The following is a 17,733-nucleotide window of genomic DNA, read 5'->3' as shown; positions in this document are numbered from 1 at the left end:
GCAGTGCTGGCACAAAGAAGCAGGCGCCGCTCTGACTGGCGCGGGCCACCCTCCCGTACGTCCTCGGCTGTCTTCAAACCACACCAAAACGGGCTCCCTCGGCCACAGCCGCCGCCGCCGCCATCCCCGAGCGGCCTCGCCGAAAGGGGCCGGGTAGAAGCGCCCTCACCAAGATGGCGGCCGCCCCACAGCGCGGCCCCTCACAAAGATGGCGGCAGCCGCGCGGACGTGGCCGCGCTCGGGCGGTGGCGCAGAGCGGAAGCCTGCGCATGCGCGGCTACGGCCCGGGCGGGGACCATGGGCAGGAGGCGAGAGGGGCTGAGCGTGGCCCTGGAGGTGAGGGGGGGCGGCGGTGGTGGTGGAGCGGGGCACGGGGCACGGCCGGGCTTGGCAGAGGCGAGGCGAGGCGAGGCGGCTGTCACCGCCACTGCCGAAGCACCGTTTCCCTGGAGAGCGGTGGGTGTCGGGGAGGGCCGGGGCAGTGGGGGCTCAGGGACGCCGCTCCGACCAGGCTGCGGTGTGCTGGTGCCGCAGGGCCCGGCCGCCATCTTAATGTGCGATGGCAGCAGAGGAGGCCGAGGCGGGACTGCCTGTGCTGGGCCCTCCCATGAGCGGAAAGCTCGGTGCTGCATCTTCTGTCCTAGGCCTTTGACTGAGCGATGGTGTTTGGTGCCCTGGCTCCTGCTGAGCCTTTGAGCCAGTGCAGGGAGAGGCAATGAGGGGCAATAAGTGCGTGTGCCCACGGAGGGTGCTGCGGCAAGCTCTTGCCCCTAGCTAGCAAATCTGTGCATAGCCCGGCCTGTGTGTGCGGTGGTGAAAGTCAGCAGTGTGCTGGGCACAGGCTGCTGCTTTTGAGTAACCCAGCCATAAATCAGCACATGAGGTGCCTGTAAATCACAGCAAGGAGATGGGGAAAAGACTGTTTTTTAAGAGTATGCCTTCCTTCTAAAGCTGCCTTTTTATTGTTGCGCTTGGGTGTTTCATAATCTCCTGAGTGGCAAGAGGGCTGCTGGCAAGCTTTGTTTAAGCTTTATATTTGTATTAACAAACTGAGGCGTGTTAGTTAAGGTCTCTCTGAAGCATACTTCTTTCTGGCTCCTGCACTGAACAGTGCTATCTGGACTGACTTGGAGGAGGCAGGGGAGAGCCCATAGTTCAGGTCTGTGGGTTGTGGATACTTAGGGGATGGCAAAAGCCTTAACCTTCCTGACAAATGGCTGAAATGGGACAGAATTGATCTAGTAAATCTCTCTGGTCACCTCTGTCCTGAAGTCTTTCAGATGAGCATATGCAGAACAGACCAAGATAGCCAGGGTAGAAAGGTCAGGGAAAGGACTTGGGGCTTGTCATATGTGCTTCATCAGGCAGTAACATGTGTCCTAATGTGAGTAATGAGTGTCCTACTGTGTCATATGAATGGGAGTTCAGTTTATAGTAGTTTTCTGGTCTGTTTCATCTAGTTAGGCTTTCATTAGAGAAACAGACGTTTCTGGGCACTCTAACCCAAGTATAACCACCAAAGGGAGTCTGGAGGGCAGTGTGCTGATTGTCCAAGCTTCTCTTCAGTGAGCCTAGCGGGGAGAATTGAAATAATGAATTTTTGGTGGTTGATGTTTGAGAAGTGACAGACAAGGAGAGTTGAGATGGAAGGGTCTACCTTACAAAAAGAGAGGTGGTAAAAAAGGTGAGCCTGTCAGGGACATGCTGGTCACAGAATTAGAAGAGACTGATTTTAGCTGCCACAGAAAATTCTTGCGAAGTGTTTGGGGACTTGTGATAGCTTTAGATCTTTTCTTTTTTTTAAGTTGTTGTGATAGAACACGCTACTTTTGAAAGGATTGTAGAAATACTCTTCTTCGGTGTGTTATAGGTGAAAACTTAACCTCTCAGTGCAAAGATACTACTAAAAGATAAAATCCTTCCCCCTTGCAGTGATGAGAAAGGTACTGAATAGAAGTTAGGGAGGAAGAAAACAAAATCCCTTTAAGCCAGAGGAAGAGAGGGCTGTGTTTCAGGTGTCAGAATGCGTGACAACCAAGATATTGATTTCGTAATTTCAACTTTTATCCGGTTCAGTATTACCTTCTGAGCTGTTATGATTGTAAAGAAAACTTTCCAAATGAGTCTTAATATGACATGATGCATGGCTGGCTTTGAAAGGCCTAATCTAGGCAGAGTCATGCTTGTTTAACTGAAGTCATGATGCTAAATGAATGCAGTTTTCTATATGGATGCTTATCAGATTAGCTTGCACTTACAAATTGCAGGTGTAATTGATATGACCTGGTTTAAACTGATATAAATGTGTCTCTGTAATGTTGTGGTGATTTAAACTCATGCCACTTCTCCTTTCATACAGCTCTGTAGTCTTTCGACAGGCAGCCCTATTGACAATGCTGAGCTGCACAGAACTTTCTTGAGGAAACTTGTCAGGAAAATGAAACTGGGAAGACTGGTCCATTTTGTAGCAAAATAGTGAAAATGGAATGAGCTTAAGAGAGTGACAAGGATGATCAAAGGTGTGGAAAACTTCTACGCAAGAAACAACTAAGCATACCAGGTCCTTTTAAGCTTGAAAACATGACTGCAAGGGGACCCAATATAGGTCTATATCATGCTATTTGTAACTTTAAACAAAGAATGAACATTCACTGTCAATACAAAATTAGGGCTATTAAATGAAACTAGCAGCTGACAAGCTCAGAAAAAACGGGAGGGGTTGGTTCTTCCCATAACCTGTGGCTGTGCTGTGAAACTCCTTGCCAAAGGATGTTGTAGCCCTTAAAAATATACTTATGGCTCAGACAACAACTGAAAAAAATTCATGAAAGCAGAAAAGTGGGGCTATTAAATGCAAAGAGAACACCCTGCGCTCAGGCAGTGCCTGAGCTGCAAAATGTCAAGCGTGTGTTTGGAGAGAGTATTGTTACGTGTATTGCTGCTTCTGACAAGGCAGTGGCCAATCAGTGTCTATGCAAGAGCATAAAGAATAGGGGAAAGGCCAATGTAGTCTTTACTCAGTAACGCTGTTCTTACAGGATTTTTTCAAAAAAACTGTGAGTGGTGCTGTGTGGTCACGTCTGTGTGCTGTCCTGCAGAGCCACTGGTCTGAGCTGAGGCAGGGTGGGCTGGCTAACTGGATAGTCTCTGCAAGGCTGAAGGAGGAGATGCAGGTAGGATCCAGCCCTTTCTCCTTTATCAACACAGAGGGTTGATCTGCAGGGTTTATCTTAGACTTTGCTGGTGGATCATCCTCTATTGTGTAGTAGCTTGCCTGGTAAATATTTCCAAGCACGCTGTAGGCACAGCATCTGCGAAATGATTTGCCAGCATGCAAAGTGATTCCAAGAGCATGGTGAAAATGGAATTGTGTCCATGTACTGCAATTTAGCATTTGAATTTAAACAAAACTCATCTCTGCTGGACTGATTTTAATAATCCAGCCAAATTCATGGATGCAGGAACCACTAATTCTTCTGTGAAAAGAACGGCTCAAGTGTGCTGGCAGGTGACAAGGCATGAGAAGACTGCTTGGGGAAGGGTTTTTTTTCTTTGCCCCCACCTCTTCATTTGGCTTTGATCTGTTTTATGAGGGTCAGAAGACGAAAACCTCATTACCTAACACTGTTGGATGTCGACGTATGTGTGATATGGCTCTTTGCCAGTATCTTAATTAGGGAATTCATAAAAGCGGAGGGTGGATGCCAGTTCTTGAAAAGCGCTTTTTAGCCTTTCTGCTGGAAAGAAAGCTTTTATTAATTCATTACAAAATGTATTAAAAGGGATCCAGCTCAACTCTTTAAGCAAAGCTGCTTCTTTTTCTCTTCTCTCTTTGTCTCTTCCTTTATGTGAGCCATTTTGGGCTCCCTGCCCAAGATGGTCCCAACAAATGAGATTTGTAATAAGTATGTAAGTCAGTTTGGATTGAAATCCACTCCAGGTCTCTCTGGTTTAAAAAGGTCTCCAGATTGCGAGTGAGTGTTGCCAGAATTCAACAAAAATGGCTCAGTGCCTTGTCATACCTTGTGGAGCAAGGGAGGCATCTGGTCTTAGATCCCTGTGTGCATCCAAAGCTGCTGGGACTTGACTTTCTGGAGTGGCTCTTGAGCAGCAGGGCAGCAGCTCTGTGTGCCCTGAGCTGCTGCCTGGATGTGAAGCACCTGTTTCACATGCCCCTTTTAACTGACCCTACTTAAAGATGTTGCTGTGAGTGAAGTGCTGTGTCCCTGTTACAGGCCGTGTGAACCTGAGGAGTTGTCACGTGAGCTTTCTGCATGCTGCACTTCAGCTCTGTCCCAGAGGATCCTCTTCATGGAAGGGAGAGGCAGAAGGAGCAAGGGTTCATCTTTGCAACTTACAAGCCACCGTGCTGAGATTGCCACTAAAAAGATAAGCCAGTGTGAAGTGCAGTGATGGTTCAGCTAAGGGAGCTTGGCTCCTTGTTTTCATGCAGGCTTCCAGTAGGCTGAGGTACATACCCCAGCTAACCTTCTCATGTATTAGTTAGTAGGGGGGAAAGCTTTCCATCCACAATGAGCTCCAGTGTGCACCTGCTTCTAGGATTGTGTTCCTGGAGAGTTGCTGCAGGGAATTATGCCAAAGCTCTGCAGGTTTTCTTGTGCTACAGCTTTACAGCCTATGGCCCCCCTGGGAGTTTCCTCAGCAGCCCAGAGAGTAATCAGTAATTCCCAGGCGTTACTCTGATTTCTCCCTGTGCTTATTTTCTATTTCTCTCTTTCCTTTGCCCTACAGTGAAGAGTTACTTGGATGGCTGAGCTGCTGAGAGACTCCTAGCTTGCAGGAGTAGATCCCAACTCCCAAGTGAGGCAATGGCACTGACATACCAAGGTAGCGCTCTGCCAATAGTTTGGGTTAGTGTCTGAGGCTCCTTGTGTAAATGAGCCACCTCCAGGAGGCAGATAGTATTGTCCTAATTTATAAGTAGGGAAACTGAGGCACAGTGAAGGGATAACATCTGTGAATCCTCACTCTTGTCCTTCCTTACAACCCCTAGTGCTCCAGACTAACTTGAAGAAAAGAAATAGTGAGATTCTGGAGGAAAAATATTTTGTTCATTCAGCAATCTGTTCTTCCTTCCTTGCTTTTTTTTTGATTATTTTCTGTCCCTCGTGCCTCCAGCTCAGCAAAGCTGATAGTGCAGTTCTAGGGCATGTGGTTTATTAGCAAATTATTGCTCTCCAGCAGGGGACCCAAACTTTGGTTTTGATTTAAGAGCAGTAAAACCAGTTGAAACTTTTAAGGTATTATGTGAAATCTGGAGATTTTTAGTCAGCAGAAAGTAAAAGCATTGGCAGAGTTGGGCAGAATACCCTCTTGTTATGTCTCATGAAATGACGGAAGTATGGGCAGAGAACTAGTGAGAGCAACTGCAGACTGAGCAGGAGGAGCAGTTCTGGAGGAGAGGATAGGAAGTGCAATGACATGGATAATTTAGTGGGAGGTTGGCAGCTGACTAACCAAAGCTCTCATTAAATTGTATTATTTAACATGATTTTTTAAAGTCTTCCCAGAGAAGGCACGGTGCATTGTAATAAGTTTACTGGCTAAGGAGGAGCCAGGTAACACGTACTGAAGTACCTCTTGCTGTGTGTGTATGTGACGGTTTCCAACAGATAAGGGAGGAGAGACACAGTCATTTGCAAATGGTAGGAACTGGTGAGGGAGATGGTCATTCTTAAATTGAACTGAACGGACACCCCATCTCCACTCTACTGCACTCTGCCATTAAATTAACTTGCTGGTAAGGGTGGTCAGAGGTGACTTGGGTGAAGCCCTTGGTTGGCCCTGAAGCAGACTGGGGCAATGTATCTCGCTGACTGGGCTGTAGTGGATGACAGATAGTGATGAGCAGCTGGAGTTGACATTCGTAACTGGCGCAGCTGGATATGGAGAAGGACAATTATCTTTGCCCTGCCCAAATGCATTTTCAGCTAACATGCTTCAAAAATACTGGTGTCCCCATCCAGGCAAACCCAAGCATTGCCAAACACAGAAGTGCCATTCCCTGCGCTCTGGATTCAGGTGATGTGCCTTGGTGCTCCCCTTGGGCTCAGGGGAAGCTGTGCAGGTGCCTCTGGGGAGCTTGGCATCTCAACAGCCCTGGCAGAGTTGCCTAATAACAAGGGACTTTGAAATTGCTATCTGGTAACATGCAAAGGTTTATTTGAGCCTTGTTATATGTGCCCCCCTCCCCAGCTCTACTGTGCTCCTTGCAGTGAGACTATTCAGCTGACTGGCTAAACTCCTTTTTGCAGTCTGCTTTGTTCTCCCCTTTACATCAAGCCTCTTCTCCCATCCTGCTTATTTATAGTGCTTGCCTGCCTTTCCTGAGCAGAAGGTGTGAGATTGCTAATGAGCTCAGGATGGAGCTGATCCCCAAAGCAGCAATAATTAGGGATCACTACCTTTGATTTTGTTTCCCATAGCACTGTTTATGGGAGTGTTTGTGCTCTGCGCCACCTCTGAGGCTGATGTCCAGGCAGCTGCTGTCTCATTCTACCTCAGTACTTTACCCGGGACCGTGCTGCCTCTTAGCTTCTGGTTTGTGAAGGTTCCCACCACAGAGAGGCCATGCTGCCAGCCATCTAGCTGGCCTTGGCCTTGCTTGGAGAACCAGACACAGCAGAAGTGTTGCGCTAAGTAGCTAAAAAGAGAGGTCATTGCCACCTCAGGGCACCGAGGCCATTTTCTTTCAGGCTAGGATGTTGTGTTCATATTGTCTGATTAGTCCCACTGTTTCCCTGCTGGAAGCAGGCCTGAAAGACAAAGTTTTCCTAAAGATGTCTACGCTCTGGTTGCCAGGCAGAAAAGAGGCATGATTCCCAGGAGAACTGTTGTCCGTGGTAGGATTCCCTCCTGGGCAATCCATTTGCACCCAAGTAGATCAACCCTCTTCTATTTACCCACAGTTATACCCCTGCACAAGAAGACACGGGGGGAGGGTGGCTGTTAGGAAACCTGACGAGGAGACACAAGGAGGTGACCAGTGTTTTTCTGCATGGGAACACGTTGCTGCCAAAACTTGGTGCAGGTTGAACGTGTGGAGGCGGTGGTGAATGCTCTCTTGAGCATACTGTGCAGACTGCTGTTGCTGTTGTAGATTTAGTTGGGTAAAAGAGATGGTAGGTATCAGTGTTTCCCCTTTGTCCCCTCTTCACCCAACCATACAGCTGAGGGTGCTTTGCAGTCACATCCTATGAACTTCTGCGTCCGTTCACAGCACTAAATCAAGACCTTGTCCCTTAGGCTTTGGCCAAGGCCAGTCTCTCTCATTTTATCCTCTTTTAATTGCATAACAATGCCTTAGATCACATCTTTGCTTGTGGAGCCACATGCAAAGAAACTGGAACAGGCTGGAACAGGATCAGATCTTGGCAAAAAGGTGCTGGCCAGCCACACAAGTGGGAGTGTTAGAGCTGGCTTCGCTGTGTCTGGGATTACAATGTCACAGTTGCCTGGGGTATAATACTGATCTGGGAGGCGATGGGCTCTCAATGCTGTGATCTCTGCAGAGAGCTGGGGCTGTTCCTCCCTTGATTTTGGAAGGAAGGAGGTGGAGTGGCTGAGCTGCCACCCTTCCCATCTGAGTGGGGATGGATCCATGTTAGCTGGGAGAGGAAATGATGGTGACTGGTGTGGTGTTTTTCAGATTGATGGACTGGAGGAGAAGCTGGCACGTTGCAGACAGAGCATGGAGGAGGTGGATCTTAAACTGCGCAGGGAGAAGCTCAGCCCTGAAGGAAGGTATTGATGACCACGTCCTTTCACAGCTGTGGCTGTGCACTTCAGCTAGCTGTCATCCTGCTGTAGTAGTGAGCAAGGGCTCTTGAAGGGATTGGGAACGTGTGGTGCCCCATGACAAGACTCTCCTCCCCCAGCTTGGAGCTTACCAGGGGAATTTGCCAGGGTGAGAAGTTCAGTGATATATGGAGAGCGCTTTACCTTACCAACAGCTTTGCTCACCATCCTGCACCACAACCAGTGCCTGAAACTTGCCAGTTCATTTGCAGAGCTGGTTCCTGGCCTGGTAGGAAACAGCTCTGTGAGTCTGGCAAAGGTTCACTGCATGCTGCCTTGCTGAAGCTACCTGAGTTCAATCAGGGGAGATGTGCAGCAACTCCTACTGAGGGCCAAACCAGGCTGGGATGCAACTGTAGAAGGGGCTGAGGAAAATTACTCTATCTGTGCCTGTGTTGCAAATGTGTCTGGATGTAGGGACACGCTGGCTTTCCTTGGGAAAGGGAAGAGGGACAATTCCCCTGAAGTATGTCACTGACATAGAAGAGGCAACTGTAGGCTTCCAGAGCTGGGACTCAAGCAAGGACTTTGACCTGGATTTTGTAGCAGACACAGGCAGAACCTGCTATTTCTCTAGAGTGTGAAGCAAGAGATCCTAGATCTCCCAGCTGATTCTCAAATCTCTCTGCTTGAGGACATTCTTCCAGTCACCAGCACGCTACTGCTCTGTTCCTAGCAAAAAAAGGATCGGAAGCTCAATCGTAGGCCTAGGGAGTAGTCCTGTTGGTCCTGGTGTCTGCTTTATAGTACTGTCCTACACAACCCAGTTAGAAATGATCCTAGCTGTGGTGACATCTCCACACCCTGATACTTATCAGCCTCAGCTTAACTTCTTTGGTCCTTCTTTCCATTCTCTCCCCTGCACTTTACTGGGGTTTTATATCCCCAGTCATATTTGGACAGGGTCCTGTCTCCTCCTGTCCCTCATCTCTCTAGCTCCTCATCTCAGCAGTCCTTTTCTAGGCCTAAATTCTTTTTCTGTTTACTGTCTGTATTCTTTATCTGGTGTTTAGGTGGCCAACAACCAAACCTACAGTTGTGGTAACTTGACAGGATAGAATATATCTGTATGATTTCTCTCTGAAATACAGGCCTAGAGCAAAGAATTAGGATGGATTCCTGGGGCTTTTTCTGAGTTTTACAACTTGTATGGAGATGGAAACAGAAATTCTGTTGCCCTAATCCAGACAGTTCGAAAAAACCCTGGAGGAAGGTACCATGATCAAAATTACTGATTCGGTGAACAGTACACAAAGGAGAGCTCTGCTTTCCTATTTTGAAGTTCAGTTGTCATGGTTTCTTCATGTCTCATTCTCAAAGCCTCTTCCCTTGACTCTTTTCACAAGGCAAGTTTCTAAGTAGCAGCTCAGTCATGTTGGTAAATCTGTCTTCTCCCTTCCTCCTGGCTGTACTCCACACTGCCTTTCCCCAGTTGCCTTTAAGAGCCCTTTCCTCTCCTGCTGCTCTGACGTAGCTTGCTTTCTTGCCATCCCTTACTTAACTAGCTGTACACATAGATTTGGATCTCTTTCCTCCTACAGGTTCTTGCTCTGTCCCAAGGGGAACAACAAACTCTGTTACACTTACTGCCTTCTCTGTCTGCTCTGAACCAGGAGATAATTTGTTAGTGCATGTTTATTTATATGCACACAGTCTGAAAGGAGTGACCGTGTCCTCACTGCCATAATGGAAACACTGCTGCTTTCAGGCAATTTGTTTTGCATTTATATTTTAAACTGTATATTAATCATCTTGTGCGGTTTAAGACAAGGGCTGGGTTGGCCTGACTTACTCTTTATTGTTATTATCCTGAGTCTTCAGCCTAATAACAGTTGTTTAACTGGTTGTTACTGGGCTTGGATTCAGCTTGTTTCTTTGAGTTGACCAATTTGTGTAAATTGGATACCTCTGACAAAGCAATCCCGGCTTCAATCAGTGAGAAGAATTAGCATTCCAGCACTAAGCCAGATGTACTGGAGGGGCAGGATCCTGCAGAGAGCATGTAGGGACTCTGCCCCATCCCGTAGCTGTGGCAGAACTTCCTACCCCACCTGGGGGAACACTGTAGGGGACTCTGTTACATAGACCCCTTTCTAGCCTGTTTGCGTACACTGACAAGGAGAGATATGAAGCAGTTTGGGGGAAGGAAAAAATCTAAAACTGCTGCATCTCTTCTTTTGCACAGCTGGGGGTTTCTAAACTGTCACCTCTCCACAGTGAAGGGTGAGGGGCTTATTCTGTGAGCAGATATCCCTGGCAGTGGGACAGTCTCTCTTCCATTATATAAGCAAAGAAATAGGCTGTGTTGTGCCTCGCAGGTAATGAACTCCTCTTCTCATTACAGAAAGTCACTGGAGAGAGAGAGAAACTTACTAATGACCAAAGCCGACAACTATGGTAAGAGCTTCATTAAAAATGGTCCCTCTGGGCTGGATGGGATCAGTGCTGCAGCTTAGCTTCGTCTTCAAGCTCCTGCCACCTCTGACTTCTGCCTTTGAATTTAGGTTCAACCAAAGGGAGCTAGACTGGGGGAAATCTAGTCAGCATATTATAATAGGAGTCTGGATCCTCCTGCTTGAGCTGTGCTATCATAGGGAAAAAAATAAGCATCAGCTAATGAGGGGAGAAAAATGTCCCTTTCACATACCCCAAATTACTAGTCTTTAGATAATCTTAGCCAACAGATTGACTTGAGTGGCTTTTAACATTCCCCCCTCCTTTTCTTTTTTTCCTTTTCTTTTTTAATAGAGGCTTGCTAAGCAAGCTGGCAAGTGCTATCTGGAGTGTAGCAAAGTATACCTTCCTTGGGGAAGGTTCTCACTGCATCAGTTACTGAGGCCGTTCAGCACATGAGTGCAGGGATTCACACTGATGTGCTACCTGCAATTCCAGACAGCCAGGGTCTTTCCTTGCTGCAAGTCCTGCTGTAGACAGTTAAAATGAGAGTCCCTCCGAGCCTACGGCACGTTTGACAGCACTTCCATTCTGCTAGGGATGCTGCTTGGTATGTCTTCAGACTCCTGGTGTTGATCAGTGTGTTAACTGCTTGACAGCACTCTGCAGCAGTGCAAGCACCAGAGCTCACACAAGGGAAAGAAGCACAAGTGTTCTTTTAGGCCTGGAGAGTTGAAACCTGGGGTATGGCCAGCAAACTTGTAATTTTAACTCATGTTAAAGGACTGTTTCCAGAAGACTAACAGTTATTTTAAACAGATTCAAAGCTGTTCCCTAAGGGCCTACCACTAGAGACAGCAGAAGACTCTGCACATTTCTGCCACCCTTTTACCAGCAGTCAGCCATCACTGCTAGCATCAACAGAGCAATCTGACAGGCTGCTCAGACAGCAGCAACAGCCTCACCTAACAGTGATGGCTGCTCCTGCTGGAACAGAACAGACAGTGCATCTGCACACAGTCTTTTTAGATCACTGCTATGGCCTCTGATTAAATCTCTGCTTATTCCAGCTGACACACTTGAGGCCGTGAACTGCAGTTGCTGACAGTGGCATTGCTCCATCAGTTTAAGCTGGCACTGCTGTGCTTGGGGTTATGCATGTGACCTCCTGCCCCTACCACCTCCTCTGTAGCCTTGCAGATTCAAGCAGTTTGCTCTGTGTTTGCATGAGAATGCTTGTACTATGTGAAGAACAGGGGCAGAAAGAACAGCTAAAAGCCTCTTTTGATACCAGCACCAGGGCATTCCTGCCAGCGGCTGCCAGCGCAAACTGTAGAAGCAGTAACCTGTGCAGTCACTGCAGATGAATTCAGCAGCAAGAGTAGTCTGGCTCTGGAGACAGTCTGCACTCAACCTTGCCCTGCAAAATAATTATTGCTGTTCGGCCATGCAATGTGTAATGCTGTAGGCCTTGCTTCTTGCCTATACCATCCAGCAAAGTCTTCTGGAACAGAACTAGCAAGAATGGGGTTCTCATCTTTGGTAAAGGGAACGGACAGAAATGGAGATCAGTAGGACTCCATACTCTTGGTAGCCACTTCCTTCCTCTCTCTGCATCTGTGTTTCTTCTTTTGTAAACCAGTGAAAGGGACCTGTCTCTAAAAAGCTGCAGACCCCAATAGAATGAGTGTCCCAGCTCAGACCTGTTCCACACACATCCTTCTGGGGCACAAGGAAACTCAGATTCTGCAACATTCAACTGCGGCCACAGTTGTATTTAAGTAAATTTAAGCACTAGGAAAAGGTACCAGGCTGTTACATCTAGAAGATAGTAGAAATAGCTCTCTACCCTCTATCTTCTTAATTCTCTTAAGGAACAAGCAATTATTCTAATGACTCATTCTGTCCTTAGTAAGGTCCTAGAACAAGGTCATTTGCAAACAGGGACTGATCTGGTACTGAAGTATTCCCAAGCACAGCTTCTGAGATTGCCAGGATGAGAGTTAACAAATGAAAGTGTTCCTGCTAGTTTACTTCCTGTTCAGCACATCTTATAATTGGTAGCTTTGCATACTGATCCCAAAAGAGTTGCCCGTGGCCAAGGTAGCATTGTGCTTTTAAGACAGTTTTGAAAGGAGATGTAGCTGCAACACAAAGAACATTCACAGGAAAGGTTTTTGTTTGTTTCCCAGAGAAAGAACTGAGTGTGCTTCGTAAGGAAAATCGCAAGAATGCTGCCCTTGCTGTGGCCATGGGGTTGCTGATTGCTCTTATTTACGCCTGCTGGACAATGTGATTGCACTCAAGAATTCTCCCTGCTGACCAAATGACACTCCTGCAAGGAGCTCTTCCTCCTCTCACCACTGTGCCTCCCCCAAGGGTGAGGATCAGCATTTCAAATTGCTGTTCTTGTTTATCCTCTCCAAGCCTCGTTGTAGGGAAGCTTTTTCTTCAAGAATTGAGGGGGACAGGAGAGAAACCAGAAATCACAGCACACTTGCAGTTGGAAATCAGGTCAAGCAGAGCTCAAGGTGATGCTGTCTTGCCCAAAATGCAGTCAAGACCATCCAGCCTCATGCAGGAAGGCAATACATTCTCCCTTTTGAAGAGGACCTCTGCGGTTGCAGACATGTACTCTCTGCCCAGCCCAGTAGGAATACATGCCACCTTCTTGGTTCCTGTGACTTAGCCATAAGCTGAAGGGACACCAAGCTCTTTAAATCAAAGGGTAACTTGGGTAACTGACCTTAAGACTCCACACATTCCTAGAGCTGAGCTAAACAAAGATGTTTCCTCCTCCATGCTGACTTACAGGACCAAAGGAATCCTACCTCCACAAAAATAGATGGGAGGTAGGTATCTCTCTTTCTGCAAGCAGGTACCATCCAACTTGAGATTTGGGTGTTTGGGCACCTCTCCAGTGCATTAGAGCTTGGTAGCCATTTTGTGCCTCTGAGAATCAACACTTGAGTATTTACTATCAACTCCCAGGGATGGAAGTACCTCTGCAGGGCTTTAAATAAAATAATTTGACCTTGTAACTTCCTGTTTGGTTTTTTTTTTTTCCTTCCTGTTTTGTAATGTGTCTCAGCCACTGCTTTATTCTCATCCTGCCATCTCCCTGCTGGCACACATTGTACCACAGTAAGCCTTGACTGGCTTAGGCACTTAAGGTCCCTGGTCAGTGAGGTCTCAACAGTGTGTTATTGGTCTTTTGTGGCCTGGAATCTACTTCAGCATTTGCTTCCTTTGAGTGGAAAAGCAGCCTAGCATGCTGCAGGGGAGTGCTGTAGGCTGTCCCCTCTCATTCTGATGCAGTGACATACACTAGGTAGCCCTCAGTGTGCTCTGACTTGCCAGGAAAGCCTTTAAAACAGGACTGCTTTGAAAATTTTAACTGTGCAAGGCATTTCTGTCTTCACGCTAACACACACTGCTGGCCAGAATTTTGTGGGAAGCAAAGTAAACAAGCACTGTTGTGAACTAAAGGGGCTGTATTGGTAATAGAGACAATGAAAGCAGAGAAGTCAACACAAAATGGTACACAGCCTAATAACAATACATTGTGCAATTAATGTACATAAACATTCCCTTCAGCAAGACCTTCCTCACCCCCCTTCCCAGCATAATCCCTCCGTATTTACCCTGCAGCAGGGAAGCAAGTAAGTAGCATGGTGGGTCATGCTTGCCTTCTTGAAGGGGGATTCAGAATCAAGGTTCAGTGCATCAAAAATAAAAGCAAATTAAAATCAGGAGGAGCTGGAGGCAACTGGGTAAACAGAAAGTATCTGTTCATAAAAGCTAGCCTGCAGGCTAACCAGGTTTTTTTGTACCCTCGGAGGCCTACACTCACCCTAGTGTACTTCCTAGTCACCCTTCTGTCTGCCAGCCCACAGGAGACCAAAGCCCTGAGTGGAGGACACAACACTCAGCAAAGGAGCCTGGCAAAAGGGAGCAGCATACTTGGCTGGCATTGGAACAGCTTCAAGGCAGTCTGAAGAAGCGTCAGAACTCAAATTACTGGTTGGTTTAAAAAGCCAACTGCACACAGGCCTGGAAACCACACAGTTGGGAGGTTCTTTATTGCCCACTGGGAGAGATTCCCCCTCATCCCTCATGGAAGTGCCTTTGCCAAAACAAAACTGCCAGTGACAGGCCTCTTGGGGGGGGGAGGGGGGCACCATCTCTTTCATATATGTTTTACCAATGCTTGAGAGCAGAGAGGCTCTACAGGTCAGCAAGAGGATGCATTAACAGTGTACAGTCCCTCAACTGCTTCGGTAGACCTAACTGTCTGGGGACTAATAACGACCAATGTGGAAAAAGCAGCTTTTCACCAGAGCTTGAGAAGAAACAGAATAGCTCCCCTGCACGATATTCAGGACTACCTATTTGTAAGCTAAACTCCTATCCACTCCTGAGCTTTGCCTCCTCCAGTTGCCATTGACCAACCATGCCAGCTTCTGTACTGCTCCTTTAGCCAGAGGTGTCATTCTGCAGTGATCAAGCCTGCATATAATTTTCTCTGGTGCAAGGAGTTGCAGCTGTTAAGTTCATTTATACTAAACTGTAGAGAATTAATACATGGTTATATGGAGACAATTCACTTGTGGAAGTGCTCCAAGCTCTCACAGCTTCCTTACAGGATGACATTCAACTGCGTGCTGAGAACGAACAAAACCTACACATGATGCTGGGCCTTGGAGGGTGGAGGTGGGACTTCTACAACATGCCATCCTTGTTCTGGCTTCTTCAGGTGGGATGCAGGGCACCCATGCACCTATACACCTACAAGTGAAAATTTCCATGTCTTGCTACATAAAGCTTGTTCAAATCATACATATGGGTGTGGAGAGAAAGAAATAAGAATCTAAACAACTGCTATAGATTCTAGGAGAACTATAGCTTTCTTTAAGGCACAGTTCAGACAACCCCTAAATCAGATTCCTCTCTACTGCCATCTGTGTTTAAAAACAAGTCAAGAACAACAACAAAAAAAAAAGGGCAATTTTGCTGCTTGGCCAAAAGCAGTTAACTGTGTGTTATCTTCTGATTTATGTGGAAGACCTGGCAAAAGTGCCACGGAAGCCAGAAGTGAAGGTCAAACATGCAACAGAAGACAACTTTGAGCCCAGCACAGAAGTGCATGGAGAAGTCTGTTGACACACAAATACCATGCTGAGAGTTTCACAGCTCTGTGCCTTCACCCCAGATGCAGTTCCAGGGTGAAAGGAGACATTGGAGGGTTTCAAAGCCCACTCTGACATTTAAAAAGGAAAGTCTGGTAACCTTTCCAGTGGGCACAGTCAGGGGACGGGATTTCTTCTGATTAACCAACATGGTCAAAGTCAAGATCTCTTTTCACTGAAGCCCTGGGTTTTTTTTAAACTAAGTCAGATGTTTCCATCATTTCCTCTAGCATTCCAACCTTCCTGTGTCTTCCCTCCCACATTCGCTTTCCTCCCTGAAGATTTGGGCAATAGTGTCGAGTACCAACAATCAAAGCACCTTGGTCTCAGAAATACCATGAGGCATAGACATGTTCACAAATCAACCCCAGGCTGCTGGCTCAGGATCAGTCACTGACCTGGAGAGGGGAAATCCTTGTCACAGCAGCTTTTAGAGGTCTGAGAAATCCCTGGCACTGAGCACATCAAATCTGTTCCAGGAACTCTACTCATCACCTGTCTTGGCCTCTGTCCAACAGCATACCATCACATAGGAATTGCCAGTGGCCAGCCAAGTGCCTTGATAAGCAGAAGTGTTGGAGACACCAACAAGAATACATACTTGCGTCCTAAAGCTAGCATTCCCCAATGAGTTAACACCCTCCACTGGGTAGTGTAGGCCTTTGACAAGGCCAAGGAGACAGATCGCTGCCAGGAACAATGCAGGGCTACTTCAATGTGCTGTTGCCCAGCTCTGCCACCAAGACATCTCTGCTCCTTCCCACACTGCCAGGGAAGCCCAAGCCTGGAGAGTTCTGGCACACAGAGCTCCACAAACCTCGCCGAATGTTTGAACAGGAGCAAAGAAAGCTGCCAGCCCCTTGGCCTCATGCATGCAGTAGGTCAGGACAAAAGGGCATTAGGCCTTGGCTCCAGGAGTCACCATGGGTACTCCGGCAGCAGGCACTACCTGGGCCGTACTCTTATATACACTGCCAGGGTAGAGCCTCGTCCTGTGCCTTCTGCATACCACCCCCTGGTTCGATCACCTCCAGGAAATCAGCTCTGGAGAAGACCAGGATAGAAGTTGTGGAGCCTCTCCAGTCTCATCAGTCCCTGAAGAATCCAAGCTGGGCTCAGCCCCTCCTGCACCCCTTGAGGGAGCAGGGTTAGGGGTAGTGCGCTTGGATGAAAGACAGGACATCCTCCTTTGATAGCTTCTCTGGATCTTGCCTTTTCTGAGAGTCGTGCACTTTGACACCGTCCCCCCACTCCCAGAAGAGGCGGCTGTAATGGCAGACGCTGTGGGCAGAGAGGAGAGCAAGATTAGTTTGGCACGGGAGGGGAAGGAAAACTGTCATCTTAGCCACAAAGTGCACTACAGAGCCAGCTGCCCTTGTAATGGGAGCCACACAGAGATATTCTAAGGGGTGTCTTAGAAGAAGACCAGGTCGTTCATTCACCTTACAAACTGTACAGCCCTTAAGGTACAGCAACCTCCAAGCCTAAGAGATTTCCATGGAAACAAAACTTGTTAATTCTAGCTTCACTCAAGATTCAGTGCAGTATTTGCTGGAAGGAGACAGGTCATTAGGGAAAAACCTACCTCCCCCCAAGTTTTTGAGAGGATGAAACTGTCATTGCAGACAACGGAAAGGCCTTAATGAAGAATTTAGAAAGTCTGCCAGCAGCAGCAAGCAGCAATCTAATCACCCACCACAAACCTACTAGAATTGGCAATAGCTGTCCTATGGAGCTTTGCAAATGAACAGCACTTCACACTGTACAAAAGCAGCCAGGATCATCCCCTCTTTCCTCTCATGTGAAATAACCGAGCTCCACTTGGCTGCTGAGAGTTCTGGTCCTACAACGCCATCTCTCACTCCATCCATCAAGCACAGCCCTTCCTCACTGCATCAACATAGTCCCAGCCATAATGAAAACAGAGCTGCTAATTACTGCCGACACAGCAGCCTTTAGTTTTGTACAATTACTGACACTTAATATTCATAGCTTATTTAGTGCTACTGTTCTAACAAAGCAGTACTAGCACAGCGACAAGACACATGTCAATGGCTAATTATAGACACATTAGTACTCACTAACCACTACACAACACATCCCTTCTGGAGTCCCACACAAGCACTCCCTCCACCTCAGCCATTCATGCAGGTTCACGCTGGCCTACTTCTGAGTACATACACAGAACTAACCCCATCCTGACACATGGAGAGAAAAAGCATTGTGTGCCTCTGCTTTTTAAGCCCGTTCTTCCATTTAGCTGGTTAAGGAAAGCTTAAGGATTCTTAAAGAGCACTGCTGTAAGGTAGGTAAGGAGGTTCAAAATGAGAAA

General features: G+C 47.3%; 2 protein-coding genes across 3 annotated transcripts in view; one reads left to right on the top strand and one right to left on the bottom strand.

The window, feature by feature from the left end:
- The first annotated feature begins 208 nt into the window (after positions 1 to 208).
- Positions 209 to 13,258, top strand: CCDC167 (coiled-coil domain containing 167). The gene is given in 5 exon segments (XM_075496196.1): positions 209 to 241; positions 244 to 336; positions 7,670 to 7,764; positions 10,163 to 10,215; positions 12,405 to 13,258. Coding segments are annotated over 5 exon segments (378 nt in total). The 3' UTR covers positions 12,509 to 13,258.
- Positions 13,259 to 15,630: 2,372 nt separating this feature from the next.
- CMTR1 (cap methyltransferase 1) overlaps positions 15,631 to 17,733 on the bottom strand; it is a 28,024-nt gene continuing 25,921 nt past the window's right edge. For both annotated transcript variants that reach the window (XM_075496194.1, XM_075496195.1), the window contains exon 24: positions 15,631 to 16,682. In XM_075496194.1, coding sequence (XP_075352309.1) covers positions 16,550 to 16,682 — 133 coding nt within the window. In that variant the 3' untranslated portion in view covers positions 15,631 to 16,549. The remainder of the gene's footprint in view (positions 16,683 to 17,733) is intronic.

Source organism: Mycteria americana, chromosome 3, assembly GCF_035582795.1.
Source record: "Mycteria americana isolate JAX WOST 10 ecotype Jacksonville Zoo and Gardens chromosome 3, USCA_MyAme_1.0, whole genome shotgun sequence".
In the NCBI taxonomy this organism is placed as follows: domain Eukaryota; kingdom Metazoa; phylum Chordata; class Aves; order Ciconiiformes; family Ciconiidae; genus Mycteria; species Mycteria americana.
The sequence above is the reverse complement of the archived record's forward strand: the minus strand, read 5'-3'. Positions and strand labels throughout refer to the sequence as shown.